General features: G+C 34.2%; 1 protein-coding gene across 6 annotated transcripts in view; it reads left to right on the forward strand.

Moving 5' to 3' along the window:
* BIRC6 (baculoviral IAP repeat containing 6) overlaps positions 1-20331 on the forward strand; it is a 214000-nt gene that overhangs the window by 76279 nt on the left and 117390 nt on the right. For 4 of the 6 annotated variants that reach the window (XR_003513300.1, XM_027554971.1, XM_027554976.1 and 1 more), the window contains 11 exons: positions 738-871; positions 5055-5201; positions 11362-11549; positions 12316-12639; positions 12849-12948; positions 15258-15472; positions 15802-16010; positions 16333-16679; positions 17611-17830; positions 18343-18476; positions 19216-19353. Coding sequence is in view for 5 of the 6 variants with exons in the window: in XM_027554971.1 (XP_027410772.1) it covers positions 738-871; positions 5055-5201; positions 11362-11549; positions 12316-12639; positions 12849-12948; positions 15258-15472; positions 15802-16010; positions 16333-16679; positions 17611-17830; positions 18343-18476; positions 19216-19353 (2156 nt within the window). In the remaining variant the exon portion in view is untranslated. The remainder of the gene's footprint in view (positions 1-737; positions 872-5054; positions 5202-11361; positions 11550-12315; positions 12640-12848; positions 12949-15257; positions 15473-15801; positions 16011-16332; positions 16680-17610; positions 17831-18342; positions 18477-19215; positions 19354-20331) is intronic. The other 2 variants (XM_027554972.1, XM_027554974.1) reach the window with 2 other exon arrangements.

Genomic DNA, 20331 nt, shown 5'->3' on the forward strand with positions numbered 1-20331 from the left:
ATTGTGTAAATCATGTAATTGCCCTTAACTAGTATTCTTTATGTGCCATTTTATTTTCTAAAACTTAAACATAATGAAATAAGAAATATCTAAAGGTTAGATTTGAGTTATTTTGAAGTAGTGTGTTCTGTTATTTAAAGCAGTCACTTTTATAATCATCTTTATTGATTAGAAATCTTGATTTTGATGAAATGTTACTGAAAACCTTTATATCTTCTACTGACTCAATGTCATGATTCAGGCAAGGGAAGGGTGCTTGAAAGCCTCTTTTTTTTGATTCAGTCTACTGATGAAGGTTCAGTCTTGGTTCATTAGATACCAGCTTAATTGAAACCACATTTATTGAGTCTCTGAACTATATCTTTTGGAGCATAGGTTTGCAGGGAACACAGTTCAGTGAATTTGAGTTAAGTGTGGTTAGTGTCTCCTTCTGCCCTGTGTAAAAACTGCTTTTGAAGTGAAGTCTCTCAGTCGTGTCTGACTCTTTCCGACCCCATGGACTGTAGCCTACCAGGCTCCTCCCTCCATGGAATTTTCCGGGCAGGAATACTGGAGTGGCTTGCCATTTACTTCTCCAGGAGATCTTCCTGACTCAGGGACTGAACCCAGGTTTCCCACATTTTAGGCAGATGCTCTACCGTCTGAGCCACCAGGGAAGTCCTAAAGCTACGTAAATAGATAATTTATTAATTAGATGACTGACAGGAAAATCGCTAGGACCTTGTTTTATCTTTCAGATACGGATTGTATAGTTCACCATTTGATCCAGTCCTCTTTGATTTGGAGATGAGTGGCTCTTCTTGTAAAAATGTGTACAACAGCAGCATTGGTGTCCAGTCTGATGAAATTGATTTGTCAGATGTCCTTTCAGGTAGTAAAATGTTTGATTAAAGGAATTTCTGAATTTTTTATCTTGGGTTTAAGATACCATCGATTTTTAGTCGATTGTAGTTATTCCGTTCTGTCTTTGGGAACTAAAAGTTTCTGGAACTTAACTTTTGTGTCTGTGAATCATTAAAGTATTTGCTTTGTTTCTCAACTCCCCCATCAAAAAATATTGATGTTCTTTTTCACAGGGTTGCAAACTTGGGTTTTTTTGTTTGTTTTTTTTTTGTGTGTGTGTTTCATTACGTTAGTATGACTTTAATGTTAATAGACTAAAATTTGTTTATTTGCTGTAGTCTTTCCAATTTTATTTGGAAATATTTCATATTAAAGAAAATAAAATTAATATATGCTTTTTTAGTAAGCAAAGATGCAGAAAGAAAAAATAATTTTCTGCATCTTCTGTCATACTGTTCTGAGGTAAACGTGGTACACAGTGTTACATGTATTCTTGGATGCACTTCTAAAGAATGTGCGTTTAGGACTGAATATATAACACTATTTGTATAATCTCTTCAGATGCTAGAGTTTGGTGTTTTTCTGTTTTTGTTAGGACAATGATCACTTTATTTTTTGTTTTCTTCCATCTTATTGAACTTATTACAAGTGTTACTAGTAAACCAAAATGTTAAAAAATTTACTTGTAAACATGATAATTACCATGTTAAATTTAAGTAAGTTGGGGGGTTAGTCTCAGTTTTGTTTAAATTTAGTTATGAATTGTGAAAAAAGCAAAAGAGAAAAATAAAATACAGAAATAAAATGCAAAATATCTCAACTTTAACCTCTCTATTCTCTTAGGTTACCGTTGTTAACAGAATGTTTAGCTATTTAGACTTGTTTGCTACATGTGTTTATGAGCATTTTTAATGAAAGAGATTATACATCTGGTCTTCTTGCTTTTTAATGAATTACTCTGTTTGATGACTTAGGCTCTGATTACCTCATGCCAGTGTGTGTCTAAGTGACATGTCAAATTATGAGTAGACCTCAGAGGCGGGGTTAGAACTAGACCTATACATGCTTCCTGTACACTTTAGGATAGAATGAAATTTGTTACAGAGAAACTGTAAAGAGAAGACCATAAAGCTCAGGCCAAGCCAGGGGGTTGGTTAAATACACAAGAGCAGCCATATTCATTGTAAAATGACTATTCATCTCCATACGAATGTCTCAGTTTTTTATTCTTCACCATCAGACCTTCTGCAGCATTTCCTTTTTCAGTTAATGGCATCTGTGGCACAAAACAGAAATGTGAACTGTATCCTCTCTTTCTCATCCTCCACATTGGGGCTACCATCTGATCCTATCTATTTTTCCACCAACCTGTATTTACAATTTGCCCATTCTCTTACGTCTCACAATCACAAGATTATTGTCCAGGTCACAGTCGTCTTGAACCTGGACTAAAAAATAACTTTCCAACTGGTTATTCTGCATCTGTTCTTGGCTCAAACTTCTGTTCATACTTTACAGTGCAATGATTGCAGTCATTTTTTAATGTAAACCTGATCTGATTACTCTCTCTTCTTAAGATATTTTTCATGTCTTCCCAAGATTGTACCATCCAAAGTCTGTAATATAGCATAGATGATCTAGTATGATCTGACTTTTTCCCTTCCCCTGTTAGTTTTCTTTTTGTGGTCCTGTGATTCTCAAAGTGTTGTCCATAGGCTCTCTCAGGGTCCCTGAATCTTTTCAGGGAGTCCGTGGATCTACTGTTTTCCTATCTGCCCTTTTCACTGCATAGATTTTTGTACTGATTGTTTGAAAGCATGATGATCTTCCCCATACACTTAAGAGTCAGAAGCATGATGGTTTTACTTAGAAATATTTTTGATGAAATAGTTAAAATCACTATTTTTATTCAGTTTTGAACTCAGGAGTACACATCTTTTAAATATTCTGTTTTGAAATGGGAAGTGTGCATGAAACACTTCTGCTGCATACTGAAGAACCATGGTTGTTTCAAGAAAATGAACTTGTATAGTTGTTACAGCTATAAACTTTTGTTGCTTATTTCATGGAATGCCATTTTTATTTGCAAGAATGAGAAACAAAATGTGTTCATTCAGATTGGATTATTTGGCAGGTATTTTCTCAAAAAGGAATTTAAAAAGTATGTCAGTATCCATCCAATTGATAGTTATTTGTTGTCAATGTTAGAAGTAGAACTTTTAAGCAAAGATTAGAATTTTGGAAAACTTTTGTCCTCCAAGGAGAGCTTGACAGCTTCTCAATACATAATGACTTTTCTGATGGGCTATGTTATTAGTTAGTGTCATTTTCTGATATTATATAAGGAAGTGTATTAACTTTTAGAAGATCTGTATATAGTAATGAACCAGTATTTTCCAAATGATTGATGCGTGGTGAGTCATCATCATACTTGGACAGAAGATTCCTTAAAAGAATAAGGTAGACCAACTAATCTTGCTGTAGCAGAGTTTGAGAATGTCTTTTTCAAGATTTCAGATTCTATATTGCAATTAATCCTAAACTGGCACTTTTCAAATTTTTGAATATTTAATACTTTATTAATATTCCTTTCTTTTCTAACTACATATATTCTTTGTCAAGTTTTTTTTTCATATATTTCTGCCAAAGCATCATACTGTTGTAGATTGGATCCAGATAGGCAAATCCAGCTTCCTTTGATAAGCCACATATTAAAGAGATTTGCAAAAATGTAAGACTTTGCTACCCTTCTCATTTAAGTTATTTTTGTTTTAGAAGACAGTGATTTTTTTCATCAAAAATGAAAGATGTTATATCTAATCAGATTAATTTATTACTATTATGTGAATTAATGTTTAATATATTCTCTTCTTAAAATCTCTACTTTTATAAATCTATATATACAAACAATATAAAGGAAAGCTCAATTTTTGAGTTCTTTTAATTATTTTAAAGATGTGTAGAGAGATTTTAGGATTGAGAAATGTTCCAGTAGGCACATTTTTCTTTCAGTTCCTCTAATGTGCCATGGTCCTTTCTACTGAAGAGATTTTACTCATGTCATTTCTTCTGCCTGGGTTCCTCTGCCTCATTGGAGTAGATCCGTAAAAATCTTTTATTCTTCACATGAATCTCTTCACCTCATCATGGAAGTATTTTATTGCCTATTCACTTAGATTGATTTCCCCTTGACTTACTTGTCCTGTGAACTTCTAAGTAAAGTGTAGCACTTTTTTTTTTTTAAGGTTCAATTGCATAATTATTTGTTTCATATCTGGTAACTTTGAATAGAATATGAATTTCATGAAAACTGGGGCCTGTCATTTTTCTCTTGTATCTGCAATGTCTTCTACTGAATAAGTGCTCAGTAAATTGTTATTACTGTTTTTTAATACATGTATCAGGTCCTGGGCTGGGCACAAATGGATGTTGGAGAATAAGGTTTTGATAGTTTAGTCTTGGTGTTTAATTTATTCCTTCAGGTTTTTTTCTGTGTCTCCATTCTTTCCATCTTCTCCTTCTGTTTTACTTTGTCTGATAAAGAATTCTATTTAAAAGTATTGCTCTGATTTTAGAAAATTTGACAAGTACTAAATGACACTTTTCCTCCCCTGGTACCATATACACTCTTAATTCTTTTGTGTTCTTCCATCCAGTCTTCTGTCATTTTATGGTTTGCATAGATGTGACCATTTGATTTTTTTTCTTACTGCTACATGTGCTAACTTATTTTTATGATTATAAAGCAGTATATCTCATTCTAGAATATAATCTTGCTAATATCTTGAGAGTATTTTTTTAGTTTTAATTTAGTGTCATTTATACACTTGATATCATAGGATATATTCTGATTATTTTGCATTAAATCTAAGTAGCTCTCTTATTTTTTCCCCATTTAAAATATTTATTTTTCTTTTGTTTTCTGTTCCTCGTTTAAAATCTAAATCACTTGTTCTAGTTTCTTATTAATGTGTATGCCTCTGGTTAGTGGTTGCTTCTGTACAACTCTGCTTCTGTAGTACAGAGACGAGTAGTACCTCCTGTTTGTGAGTTTTCTTAATACCATGTCCATTGTTGAAGCCCTGTGTAAGGTTTGTGCATTTATACATCTTTGTAGTTAAAATTGAAGTGGTGGCTATAATTCTCACTATGACTGTTGCCTTGTTAAGATTAATTCACCCTTTATCAAACTTGTCTCTCCTTTGTATTAGGAAATGGGAAGGTTAGTAGTGGCACCGCTGCTGAAGGTAGTTTCACATCTCTCACTGGACTTCTAGAAGTTGAGCCTCTGCACTTTTCTTGTGTGTCAACTAGTGATGGAACAAGAATAGAGAGGGATGATGCAAGTACGTTTACTGGTATGTACCTTCTCTTACACACAGTTTTTGTTACATATTTTATGTTGCAATAAAGTGATATATAAGTGTTTATATATCTGTTTATATTATCTGTAAAACGCCTTTACTGTTGTGTGAAGTAGAAACTTATTGGTTGGAGGGAGATTGTGAGGAAAAATCATAAGCAGTTTCAGATCTTTTCTAAGTCTATTCATGGGTTGTTGCCCCTACCTTCTAGAACCCTATGTTAAATCTTTTTGCTTTTATGTGTGTGGAATTTTAGAAACATTTCAATTTGGAAAATATCACACATGATAAAAGTAAAGTTAGGAAGAGTACAATAAACGTTCTTTTCATTATCCATCTGCAGTAGTCATCAGCTGTCGGCCAGGCTTGTGTGCAGTGTTCATATCATGGTGTTATTTCTTGCACTTCAAGTTAAAAGTATATTTGTTAGTGTCTTTGAGAAGTTTGAGATGAGTGAAGAGGGAAAACTATTTTTTCAGCTAGTTTAAAACAACTTTGGATACATGAACCTGTTATTTGTGTGTTTGAATCTATGGTGGTGGTGTTGCTTTAAATGAATGATTGATGACAACTTGTTTATTTTTTACATCTTTTTTCCTTTGTTTTTTTTCTTTATGTTGTAAGATATGTGTTTATTCACACATATTTCTGTCTGGGCACAAATAATTGAAGTTTTTGTAATTAAAATATTGGAATATGTTTTATATTTGTATTATAGTCACAGATGTGGTTTTGAATATTGTCTTGAAAGAATTCTACTGTTTGTGTTTTTTTTGTGAATGTCTTTGTTTCTTTAGAAAGTAAAAATAGTTGCTTGAGAAGTCATGAAAGTCATGAAAAATTTAATCTTGCACTTGGGTCCAGAATGGCAGCATGTTTTAAAGGGAGCTTAACAGTTGTTTGAGTGCCTTTTTATTCAGAATCATATTTCTTGCAATTGTGGAAGTAACCACTAAGTGAAATTCATGACTTATCTAGCTGAGTGTTTTCATTTTAAAATAAAATTTTATATTTCTTTTACGTGGAGATGCCAGAAGGGTCATTATCTACTTATGTTTGTTTTCTTGGACTATTACAGTCATTTTATAGAAACTTAAACATTTAGCGTGGTGTGGAAACATGTCATAACAAGAAAATAAACTTCCAGAAAATTATTTAGTTTTGTTTTATATATTGATTTATTGATTGATTGGCTGCAGAATCTTAGTTCCCAGCCCAGGGATCAAACCCATGCCCTCCACAGTGTAAGCACAGAATCTTGACCATAGGACCACCAGGGAGTCTGAGAACTCTTTAGTTTTTTAAATCAGGCTTTTTTCTTTGGAACTGTCATGAAATTAATTTTTTTATTTTAAGAAAGTTGATGTATTTGGATAAGTAATATTTTCAGACAATATTTTAAAACAGAATATTTAAAATATTCAGTAATATTTTAAAACAAAAGATGTGATTTGAAAAAATTATTCCTTCACATTCCTACCCATTTCTTTTGCAAAACAAATAATAGGACCAGTTTCTTGTCATTCCAAAAGTAGTCTATGCTTTTATAAGAATTCAACTTTGTATTGCACTCAGATCAAAACTGTTGCCAGCAGAGGGATTTTATTAAATTTTAAGACAAAGTCCTGAGTTGTGATCATAAGGTGCTAGAAGATGAGTGTAGTCTCTCAGCTTCTGTCTCCTTTTATTTTGAAACATGTTAATTGTGAAATATAATACTCATACAGATAAGTGCAGTAAACAATTGTATGCTGCTGCTAAGCTGTTAAGTCTCTTCAGTCGTGTCCAACTCTGTATGACCCCATAGATGGCAGCCCAACAGGCTCCCTCGTCCCTGGGATTCTCCAGGCAAGAACACTGGAGTGGGTTGCCATTTCTTTCTCCAATGCATGAAAGTGAAAAGTGAAAGTGAAGTTGCTCAGTCGTGTCCAACTCTTTGCGACCCCATGGACTGCAGCCTACCAGGCTCCTCCATCCATGGGATTTTCTAGGCAAGAGTACTGGAGTGGGGTGCCATCGCCTTCTCTGAACAATTGTATAGGGAAGCAATTTATCACAACACAAACCGCCCGTATGACTACCAGGTCAAGAAACAACATTTCCAGTACTCTGTAAACAGATTTCTTTATGCCCACTTCAATTTATTTTTCCCTCACTCTTTGAAGAAGGTAAATGTTGTCCTAACTTTTTTAGAGTAATCATTTCTAGCTTTTTATTTGTTTTTTGTATAACCTCTTAGCTCAGCTTCCTTGGTGGCTCAGACAGTAAAGAATCTGCCTTGCAGTGCTGGAGACCTGGGTTCGATCCCTGAGTCGGGAAGATACCCTGGAGAAGGGAATGGCAGCCCACTCCAGTGTTCTTGTCTGAGAAATCCCGTGTTCTGAAGAGCCTGGTTGGTTGCAGAGTCGGACACAACTGAGCAACTAACTTTCACTTTCATAACTTCTTAGCTACACGTTCCTAAACACTGGTTGAGTAAGGTCTGTGTGGTATAGAATTGCATTTATGTATTTTTTGGTCAGCCGTTGAAATTCCATGTTATGATTGTTACATTCACCCGTAATGTTTAGTCTGTGCTTGGTGAAGTGTACTCTGTATATCCACTTGGATATACAGTTGGCTAATTGTGTTCTTCAAATTATCTCTTTATTGATTATTTTATCTGTTTCTTTTTTTTTTGGAGTTAATAAGATCAGCATGTTAATTTCTTGTCATTATACTTTTGGATTTGTCTGTTTTTGGTTTCAACAGTTTTTGTTTTATGCATTTTGAAGCTGCCATACAAATTTAGAATGGTTGTATCTTTCTCATGAATTGAATCTTTTATTGTTAGGTATTATCTCTCTGTAGCATTGATTTTCCTAAAATTACTTCTTTTGATATTTCTCTACTAGTCATCAGCTTTCTTTAGGTTACTATTTGTATGGTATATGTTTTTACTTTTACTTTGCAGAATCTCCTTATTTTAAATACGTCTTTTATAAGCAGAATGTACTTAACCTTTTTTGTCCCGTTCTTTCAATTGGAGTATTTAGCTTATTTACATTTAATATAATTGCTAATATATTTGTATTCAAATCTGCCATGTATTTTATATATTCTGTTAGATTTCTCATCTTGCCTATTAGATGTTTCTTTTTTTCCCTGTTTCCATTTTATTGGTGATTCTATTTTTACTGAGCTATTTTTCTTCTTTTTATTATTTTTAGCAGTTATCCCAGAGAGCATAATATACATGTATCCTTGATATCCAGAAATCCAGTTACTTTTTTCCCCAAATGGTGCAAATATGTTGAACATTATTTAATCACTTTTCTGAGTTATATGGCAATATGACTTCATACCTTAATTTTATATTATTTTAATTCTCATGGTTATTGTTATAATTTTTGTGTTCAGTATTCATTTGGATTTATCTCATAATTTCATTTTCATTTCTCTTTATTTTTTTCTTTGCTCTTGTAGTAGCAGAATGACATTTTCTTGGATTGTTTGTCTTTTATGTGTTTCTCATGATTTACCTCATTTTCCTTTGAATATTATTTGGGCATTAAAGTCAGTAGAAGGCTAAAGTATACATGGTTAATATTGAAAGTCATTTAAATTATCCCCAAAGTACAAGGCCAACATAAATGCTTCAGTAAGTCTAATAATTTTCCCTCTAGAGTTGGAGTGAACTTCTGTTGCTTTGGTGGAACAGTTGGTGGAGCAAGTAGATTTTATTTTGGGACACACAGCTTGTATGAGATATGACTGCGTTTTCTTTGACCAAACTCATATAGTTGAATTTGTGCATGGTATATGAGGTATCGAATGGCTTCAGTGTAGTGACCTTTTTTTTTTAATAGAGGAAATTTTTTGTTCTAAGAGGCTATGCACAGTTTTGTTGTTATTTCTATCTTGTGATTATAACTTAGTTTAAAAAAATAGTTTATTTGAATTCTGGCATACCATATTCATTGTTAAATGTCAAGATATGCTGTTAGATTACCTCCCCCGTCCTACTTTTCAAATATTTATGAGCAAATTACTTCCCTCAGTTTTACTTACTTATATTTATTGGGATATTGTGGATTTAAAATGTTATGTTAATTTTTTCTGTGTCTCTCCCTCAGTTTTAGATACATTACCTGTGAAATAGGGTAACAGTATTACCTACTCATGGGCCATTGCAAAGTTTGAGTGAGTTAAGTTCCTTACTTAGCACTGTGCCTCATGTTATATTTGATTTCACATGGCCCTTGTTTCTAATTCTAGTTCTACCACTAAGGTTTTAGCCCTACAGGGTAACTTCTACATTTCCTATTATTGTAGCAGTTGTCTTTCCTCCATATAAGTGAGTCTTTCTCATTCTGACTTATTTCACTTAACATAATAATTTCCAAGTTCATCCATGTTGCCGCAAATGGCATTGTTTCATTCTTTTTCATGGCCGTGTAGTATCCCATTATATATGTATACCACATCTTTATCTATCCATCTTTTGATGGGCACTTAGATTGCTTCCTTGATTTGGCTATTATAAATTGTGCAGCAGTGAACATTGGGGTACATGTATGTTTTTTTGAGTCAAAGCTTTCTCTGGTTATATTCCCAGGAGTGGGATTGCTGAATCATATGGAAGTTCTATTTTTAGTTTTTTAAGGAACCTACATATTGTTTTCAGTAGTGACTGTATCAACTTACATTCCCACCAACAGCGTAGGTGGGTTTCCTCTTGTCCACCCTCTCTCCAGCATTTGTTGCTTGTAGACTTTTTAATTAGGCCATTCTGACCAGTGTGAGGCAATGGCTTGTTGTAGTTTTGTTCTACACTTCTCTTAATAATTAGTGGTGTTGAGCATCTTTCCACGTGTCCATTGGCCCTCTGTATGTCTTCTTATATTTAGGTTGCTGCCCATTTTTCAGTTGGGCTGTTTGTTTTTTTTATTGTTGGGTTGTATGAACTGTTTGTATATTTTGGATATTAAGCCCTTGCTGGTCGCATTTTCCCAAATATTTTCTCCCAATCCATACATTGTCTTTTTGTTTTGTTTATAGTATTCTTTGCTCTGCCTGTGAGTTTGATTAGGTCCCATTTGTTGATTTTTGCTTTTATTTCTGTTGCCTTGGGAGATTGACCTAAGAAAACATTGGTGTGATTTATATCTATTTATCTGTAGAATGTTTTGCCTATGTTCTCTTATGGGAGTTTTACGGTGTTATGTCTTATATTTAAGTCTTTAAGCCATTTTGAGTTTATTTTTGTGTATGATGTGAGGGTGTGTTCTAACTTCATTGATTTACATGTGACTGTCCAGCTTTCCCAGTACAGCTTGCTGAAGAGACTGTCTTTTCTCCATTGCATGTATGTTCTTGCCTCTTTTGTTGAAGATTGTGTGAGTTTATGAAATTAAATTTTTATCTCAGCTTTTCTCAAAATGTTTTACACGGACACTGTTAAATATTTAATGGGAAAAAAATTCTTCTATAATACATATTTAAATAATGTTGAAAAGGGGAGTAAAAATATTTTAAACTTGTGTAATTTTATAGATCTTTAAAAATGGTAGTATTCATGGGTAAGCAGTGTGTGCCAGACTTATTTGTGCGTAGGACATGTTTCTCTTCCTGTTCATGTTCTGAGGAAACACTGCTTTACATATTGTATGTGGGCCAGATTCTCTTATTAGGCTGTGCTATAAAATGAGGAAATCGGTGTCATCAGTCTTGTTAAACGATGTTCTTATAATTGAAAGGTTTTTGGTTTTTTTTTTTTCAGCTTTTTAGGGGAGGGAGAAGAAGGGAGAAGAAGAAGTTGTTTCTGTAGGAAATCTTAGTAAAGCAAACATCAGTTTATTTCTCATGCTCAAACTGTATAAGATTATTGTTTTTTATTTTCATTTTAGCCATATTAAATGAAATGTCTTCAGGCTAAAAGTATTTTTAAACTTAAAAGTATACTAATTTTCTTTGATTAAGAAGTCATTCTTGGATCCCTTATACTTGAATACTATTATTATCAATATAGTTTTACCATTAAGATTTCCTCTCAAGATTTTTATTTTTTAAATGAAAATTAAGTGTTGTTTAGTGTCGAAGTAGTGTGCTTTTGTACATGTTTCTCTGTGAGCCTTTTCTTTATCCTGTTTTTCCCCCTTTGTCTTAATGCCAGTGAGTTCCTTCGGGGTTACTCCTGCAGTAGGTGGACTATCATCTGGGACAGTTGGGGAAGCTTCGACAGCCCTGAGTTCAGCAGCCCAGGTAGCTTTGCAGTCTCTCTCTCATGCAATGGCTTCAGCCGAGCAACAGCTACAGGTGCTGCAAGAGAAACAGCAGCAGCTTTTGAAGCTTCAGCAACAGGTTGGAGACTATTTGGCTCTTTGTTCATGCTGTCTCTAAACTTCAAAAGCTGAAAAAGTACTGTAAAAATGACTGTTATTTTCATAAAGGAAATTAGGTTGACTGATCTGAGATAACCATTTTCTGCAAAAATTGAGGTAACATCTTCATGATATACTTAAATTTTAAAAAATTATTTAAATGCATTTTATATTTCATATCTTGGGGAATATAATTCATATTTTCTTTGTAATCTTTAAAATCCATTCTTTATTCTATTTATAAATATTCTTGGTCAAATGTAAGTGTTAACAGTTACTATTTTTATGGATTGTAAAACCTAAAACATTTAAAGACACTAAATGAATGTGAATTAAAATTTAGTAATAATAGCATGTTTTGGAGATTTTGTTGTGGACTATATACAATTCCTAGTGACAGATTGTGTCAGGTTAGGCAACATGAGAATCCCCTTCCTGTTAATATTTTGTTTTGAGAAGAATTGTGTTTCCTTATTTATGTTAATTGCTCTTCTTTTCCACCTTTGCTTTGAGAAAGTCCTACTGCCGAAATACTCAGGAACTTTAATATTAGATTTTTAAGGAGATATATATGCAACATAGAAGTATTCCATTCATATTGAGTCAATTTTTCTTACTTAATTTCATATTTATTGCACTAGGATCCAGTTAATCATGTTTATTTTCATAATATATGCCGTATAGTGTTCCCCACAGATTAGGTAGGCAGGGTTAGTCTATATTTGTTGCTCTTACTTCTTTTACAGAAAGCAAAGCTGGAAGCCAAGTTACATCAGACAACAGCTGCAGCAGCTGCAGCAGCATCCGCAGCATCAGCAGCAGGTCCTGTTCACAGCTCTGTGCCTTCCAACCCAGTGGCAGCCCCTGGATTCTTCATTCATCCATCTGATGTTATTCCACCCACTCCAAAAACAACACCACTTTTTATGACTCCACCACTTACCCCACCCAATGAAGCAGTTTCCGTTGTGATTAATGCCGAACTTGCACAGCTTTTCCCAGGCTCAGTTATTGATCCCCCAACAGTCAATCTTGCTGCACATAACAAAAATTCCAACAAGTCCAGAATGGTAAATTACTATATTTTAAATAGGTGTTCGCTTAGACATTTAAAAATATTTTTATGTATACGCTAACTTTAGAAGGCAAATTAGATTATTTTATAAAATATTGCAGAATATACATCAGGAAATGAGACTTATTAACTTCATTTTATGGTTATTAGTTTTTATAGAGCAAGAGTGATATCAATATAGAATTATACTTTTTTCTTTTCTAGAATCCACTTGGTTCTGGTCTAGCCCTTGCAATTTCTCACGCTTCACATTTTCTTCAACCTCCACCTCACCAGTCCATTATTATAGAGCGAATGCATTCAGGTAATCTTTTATTTTCTTAAAATATATATTTTTTTGCTTTGTCTGTTGGTTCTTGGAAGACAGTATTTTGTAGTTTGATTTTTCTGTGGAAATAAATCACGTCTGCTCTGAGGAAAGTGCTTTTTTACCAAGAGTATGCATTACATTAAGACTCAAGTTCTGTACTGATGAAGTTGAATGGAAGTGTGCTGCTGAGTAGTTTCATTCATTCTGTCCAAACAGTGGGTTTGATCTGTATAAGAATCTTACCTCTTGGGCTATGGTTGACATAAATATCTGCCTTCATTGTAGCTGCTCAGTTACAATTACACTAAAAATTATGCTTAAAGAGGTATTTCTAAGGCTAGCATTAGTCTCATGGTTCTAATCGTGGAACCATTTTTTTGAGAATAGCTGACAGAGTTACTGCTAATGATAGTAACTAAGTAGGATGAACATTTCATGGTCTCTGGAGAACTAAGATTTTACTTAGGCCTCTACCATGCTTATATTGCTAGAGACCTATGATCAGGATAGGTGCTTTCCGTTAGAGCATGTTTACTAATACACTGTAGGAAATGTTTCCCTTATTATCCTACCAGCTGTTATTTCTGGGCTTGAGCAGCAGCAGAACTTAACAAAATCCTTGTTGTATGTGTGTGTGTGTGTGTGTGTGTGTGTGTGTGTGTTTTTAATTAATTTATTCTTTATAATTGGAGGCTAATTAGGCTAATTGCAGGATTGTGGTGGTTTTTGCCATACATTGACATGAATCAGCCAGGGTAAGTAATGTGAAGATAGTGAGTACTGTATTAGTTTTCACTATATGAAGAGTTGAACCATATTTGCTTTATTGCAGTGGGTTGTTTCCTCTTTGGAAGAGTTTTTAAAAAAATGTTAATGGTGTTTTCTGCCCAACTAACCATTCATTGGTAGCAGCATTAGTGTTTGTGGCATTTAGAGTGAAATTTATCATCCAGTCTTATGTGTCCAGTCTTACGAAGTGTTAGCAGTTGTTTACACTATGATTTGGTTTTTTATCTATGGGGTTGATGATGGCATGTTAGCCCCCTAAAGGGGAGAATTATGTTTTTCATTCAGTAGTCTTAGCTGTTTAGGAAAAATTATTGATAACTCCCTGGTTTTCCATAAAACGGCTCTGTGGAGATATTACTAGTCCTATTAAATTTAGTTGGGTTCCTTCACCATATAGTGTAACTAGTAAGATTGCTATCTGGCCCCCAAGCCAATAAAGAAGAAAAATAATTAGGATTTTTATTAATGATTCTGCCTACTGTTTCAGTAATTGACCTTATTCCTGAAATGTATGTGAGATGCAAATCTGCTCTCCTCTCAGCTCATTGTTGCCTTTCGTTAATATGAGCTCACACAGAGAAGACGTGCTCCCTCTTCAGTGTGGCCCTTAATAGTAAGCCTTCTGCTTCATCTGGTACTGAGCTGACAAGACAGTGATGTGTCAATATGGGAGGGAAGCACTGTTCGAGAGAAGCTTTATCTGTCTCCATTGGAGGGCCTTAGTAAGAGATTTTTTTAGTGTGGTAGTAATGACTACATGCAGAGAACGCAATGGCACCCCAACTCCAGTACTGTGGCCTGGAAAATCCCATGGATGGAGGAGCCTGGTAGGCTGCAGTCCATGGGGTCGCTAAGAGTCGGACATGACTGAGCAACTTTACTTTCACTTTCACGCATTGGAGAAGGAAATGGCAACCCACTCCACTGTTCTTGCCTGGAGGATCCCAGGGATGGCAGAGCCTGTTGGGCTGCCGTCTATGGGGTTGCACGGAGTCGGACACAACTGAGGCGACTTAGCAGCAGCAGCAGCAATGACTACATGTGATTTAAGCCGTACACTTTTCCTTTACATCTTAACCACAATGTAAGATGCAGCTCCAAAAGATGATAGTGAAATTAGAAGGAAAAAAAGACCAAATGACTGAAAGAAGAACAGATAGGTAGTTTATTGAGTTCACCTATATTCTGTTTTTGCTGATTTACCTTTTTTGGTTTTAAAGTTTTAAAATAAGCTTATGTGTACAGTTGGTTGCCTTCACAGTAACTTATTCTTTTTTTTTTTTTTTTAACTTTTTTTAAACTTATTCTTATATATATATTTTAACTTAGATCTTGGAGTTTAATACAGATGGAAATTTTAGACAATTTTTGAATGACAATTTTTAACTTAATTGTCTATAGTTTAGTAAGTTGATTTTATATTTTAAGATAAATGTTCCAAATTGTTTCTGAGTGTATCTTGTGGTTAATTTTCGTGGTCTTTTATGTCAGCCGTTGCTCTCTCTCTCTCATAGGAGCAAGGAGATTTGTGACCTTGGATTTTGGCAGACCAATACTATTGACAGATGTATTGATTCCCACTTGTGGAGACTTGGCCTCCTTGTCAATTGACATTTGGACATTAGGAGAAGAGGTTGACGGGAGGCGATTGGTAGTGGCAACTGATATTAGCACCCATTCACTAATTCTGCATGATTTGATACCACCTCCAGTGTGCAGATTCATGAAGGTAAAGAACTTCAAGAAGATGAATTGGTACACTCTCTCTGTTTCTGATAAGTTAGGGAAAATATTCAGACATAATTTAAAAGTATCCTTATAACACAGGGAACCATACTCAATATCCTGTGGTAAACCATAATGGAAACATATAAAAAAGAGTGTGTATGTGTATGTATAAGTGAATCACTTTGCTGTACAGCAGAAATGAACACAATAGTATAGATCAACTGTACTTTAATAAAATATGTATCTTTTTATAATTATTTTTTAATATATGATTCAGATTTTTATTGTTGTAGATGAGTAGGTATGTATATTTATAAGTTTTCATTTCAGATCACTGTCATTGGACGTTATGGAAGTACAAATGCCAGAGCTAAAATTCCATTAGGATTTTACTATGGTCATACCTATATCTTGCCTTGGGAGAGTGAATTGAAATTAATGCATGATCCTCTGAGGGGAGAGGGAGAATCTGCAAACCAACCAGAAATTGACCAGCATTTAGCAATGATGGTTGCTCTACAGGAGGATATACAGTGCAGGTTAGTAGAAAATTGGTGTATATTTTAATCTTATTGAAGCTGTATATTTTATATAATGTCTTGCATATACTTGGTCAAGAAATACTTTTTCATAAGTGTATAGAGAAGGGCAAAAAGCAGGAGGACACTAGCGTGTTATAATGTTTAATGCATTAATATGATTTAATAATTTTTTTTTTTTTTACTATTTACCAATTGATTAATTCTTTCTAATAGTTGTATGTTAACTTGTTCTAGAGATTTAATTTTTGTGTGTATTCGTATATGTATTTTAAAGAGAACATTGCAAGAATTATTTTGTTCATTTATTTTTTTCTTATAGGTATAACTTAGCTTGTCATCGACTGGAAACTCTTTTGCAAAGTATTGATCTTCCTCCTCTCAACAGTGCTAACAACGCACAGTACTTTTTGCGAAAGCCAGACAAGGCAGTCGAGGAGGACAGTCGAGTTTTTTCTGCCTATCAGGACTGTATCCAGCTACAGCTTCAACTAAATTTGGCTCATAATGCAGTGCAGAGGCTCAAAGTAGCTCTTGGTGCAAGTAGGAAGATGTTGAGTGAAACATCAGACCCAAAAGATTTAATTCAGACATCTTCCACAGAGCAGTTACGTACCATCATCAGATATTTATTGGACACTTTGCTCAGCCTTCTTCACTCTTCCAATGGTTTGTATTTAGCTTAAGTACTTAAAAAGGCCGGAAATACATTTGATATGATTTTGTATGTTTTAATGTATTAATATTTACTGGGTACTGTTTATTTTGATATCCTTTCTGATATGTTTTTGAAATGCGTTTTTAGGTTGATTCATTTTTTTCCCTTTTTTTAATTTGTTTTTCTTAAATAGGTCTATGGTTAATTTTTTCTTGAGTTTCAGCTATTGATGTTCTACATCATTGTGTTACCTGGCAAAATAATAATTAATATTTGAAAATTCAACACTGAAAGCTGTTAATAAGTTGCTAATCTAACAGAACTGTCAGTTTCTAGCCAGGAGCTATTTTTGATCATTACATATGGTTGTGACTGTGTGCACCCAAATACACACACACACACACATACACACACACACAGCTATCTGATTCACCTAACTCCACACACACACACACCACACAGAGCTATCTGATTCACCTACCTCCACATAGAAGAAGTATGCTGCTGCTAAGTCACTTCAGTCATGTCCAACTCTGTGCGACCCCATAGACGGCAGCCCACCAGGCTCCGCTGTTCCTGGGATTCTCCAGGCAAGAACACTGGAGTGGGTTACCATTTCCTTCTCCAGTGCATGAAAGTGAAAAGTGAGAGTGAAGTCGCTCAGTCGTGCCTGACTTAGCGACCCCATGGACTGCAGCCTACCAGGCTTCTCCCCGCCATGGGATTTTCCAGGCAAGAGTACTAGAGTGGGGTGCCAAGTATAATTGATGTAATTGCCATTCCCCCCCCCCCAAATATTTAGCAATTAAAATTCTATATATAAGGAATAAATAAATAGACCAGATTTTGCTGGTAAGGAGGAAAGCCTATCTGGGAATGCTGATTTTGATCCTACAGCATACTCTTAAATAGGAAATTTTACTGTTTTCTTTCTTGTAATAGGACACTCTGTTCCTGCAGTTTTGCAGAGTACGTTCCATGCCCAGGCCTGTGAAGAGCTTTTTAAACACCTGTGCATCAGTGGAACCCCAAAGATACGGTTGCATACTGGTCTTCTACTTGTTCAGCTCTGTGGTGGTGAAAGATGGTGGGGCCAGTTTCTTTCTAATGTTCTTCAGGAATTGTACAATTCCGAGCAGCTTCTCATCTTTCCACAGGATAGGTAGGTCAGAAAATGCTGGAATAATTTGTTATTAGTGATTTATTCCCACAGTGTTCAAATTGGAAATGTTGTGTATGTGGGTACTGAGTGTGGAAAAATTAAGCATGTCTTTTCAGAGTTTGAGCAATGCCCAGTGAAGGGCATATTGAAGAAGATTCTACATGATATAACTGAACCGTATTCTTCAGTTTCCTAACTAAATCTATGGAGTTTATTGATTTGTGTTTACACGTATTTCCTATCAGATTCTATTGCTATATGTGTCAAACGTATTTTTTTTGAGTCTGTGATAATGTTGTTTCTACGTGATTTCTTGTGGATAAACTTAGAAAATATAAGCAAATAGCTGAAAAAGAGCTATTTTTAACATTGTGCTTCCAGATATAAATCTTACTAATAACCAAATAGTCTATCATTAGTCTCTTAAATTACAGTGTGAATTATTTTGAATATGAACAGTTAAATTGATTCATACTCAGTGTTTTGTTTGTATCTTTGTTTTTTCTTTTTAGGGTCTTCATGTTACTTTCCTGCATTGGTCAGAGATCACTTAGTAACAGTGGAGTATTAGAAAGCTTACTTAATCTGTTGGATAACTTACTGTCACCTCTTCAGCCACAGTTACCCATGCATAGGAGGACAGAAGGTATTATTTGAATTAGTGTTCTTCAGTAAAAACATAAGATTCCTGTAAATACTGTTTTTTATAAACTATCTACTCTGAAATATTTATTTTAATATTTGTTTTGCTGCACATTTTGTTGATATTTTTGTGACACAGACTTTTTAGAATGACCAGCCTTCATGTGATTGACTGTCATGTGGTTACTGCTTTTTCAATGTGTACCTTTTCTTTATGTGAATTTTGAACTTGGAAATTATTGTGTATGTTGTTTTTATACTATCATGATTAAAATCGGCTCTCACGTTTAAGTTTTTTGGCAGCACTGCCGTTCTATTTATTGATAATGAGCTTCATTTGAGCAGGAAAATTGTTACTGGAATAAAAACTCTGAAACATAGTGTGAAACTATATGACTTATAAATTGAGACCTTTTTAAAAAAATTTCAGCCCCCTTTAAGTCTAAGAATAGTTTCTTATACCTTGTTTTCTGTAAGTTATTACCTATTAGATTTCAAATTATACTTATGAATCGTTTTTGTACCATGAAAGATTTGTTAAATCTTCCATTAGATTTGATGTGTTATTCAATTTGTGGCCGCAGGTTTCAATTTTGAGGCTTAATATAAATAAATATTAGTATTGATAATTATATGGTGTATTTTGGAGTTATAAAATATCTTAATTTTATAATTATTTTACCAGACTTCATTAGGATTCTTAGGGTCACATGACTGTTTCTCCCCCTTTCATTTCTGTACAGGAGTACTAGATATCCCCATGATCAGTTGGGTTGTTATGCTCGTGTCCAGGTTGCTGGATTATGTGGCAACTGTGGAAGATGAAGCAGCAGCTGCAAAGAAACCTTTGAATGGTAAAGACAGGGAGAGGTTTATGACAGGTATCAGACGTTTATAATAATCTGCTGGTGGGGATTTTGAATGAATATGCAATTTTTCCAGAACTGACTTTGGCCTGGAGAGTCCAGCTATATGTAATATATGTAAGATATTCGTTACCTTTACCAGGAATAACATATATATAAGTGAAGTTAATGAGAAGGAAGTCTGTGAAGGGTTATTGTAGTTTTATGGTATTTAGTATGTCATTCCATTTACTGTTATAAAATGTTTCTATTAACTGCAAATGACATTTATGCCAGGATACAGAAATTCCTAGATTTTTGTGAGGTGTAATCTCCATAAGCTTGAAGCACAGAAAATTTTTTAAATGAAAGAAAATCAAAGTGTAAGATAAATTATTTTCTTCTTGTTTTCCAAGTTAACAAGACTTTATGAAGCAGCTACATATCATATGTAAATACAGACAATTTCCATAAAATTAGGAATTTTAAAAAATTATTAGGATTATACTATTAAAGGGCTGTTTAGATGTTTTATATGTAAATCGGTTGTTTATGACACATTGTTTGAGAATAGGGCGGGGAATTCTTTTCATGCACAAGGATTTTTTTTTTTTAAACTGTGCTGTATATTAATATCTATAGGTCACTACTCAGTTATAGACTGTAGAAGTTAGACACAAATGCAACTGTGTGTAAAGTTGGAATATAACAGATAGTATGTGAAGCCTTAGTTTTATTCATAGCATTCAGGTATTATGAAAACACATTGGTGGAAGACATTTTTTTAAGGCCTGAAGAATTTGAATGACTTGACAAAAGGATAATAAGAGAACAGAAAAAGCTGTTATTAGGTTAAGCAGATATGAAAAAAATCATTGAGGATTGGTGACAAGTGGGATTAAGCCTGAAGTGAACAGAATGACCAGTATGGAATAGTCTGGACACATTCCAGAATGAGAAGATGTAGAGCTATGCAGCGTGGTTTTTTAACTATTCAGTCTTATTTTCGCAGTC

Source organism: Bos indicus x Bos taurus, chromosome 11 (assembly GCF_003369695.1).
Source record: "Bos indicus x Bos taurus breed Angus x Brahman F1 hybrid chromosome 11, Bos_hybrid_MaternalHap_v2.0, whole genome shotgun sequence".
NCBI classification, from domain to species: domain Eukaryota; kingdom Metazoa; phylum Chordata; class Mammalia; order Artiodactyla; family Bovidae; genus Bos; species Bos indicus x Bos taurus.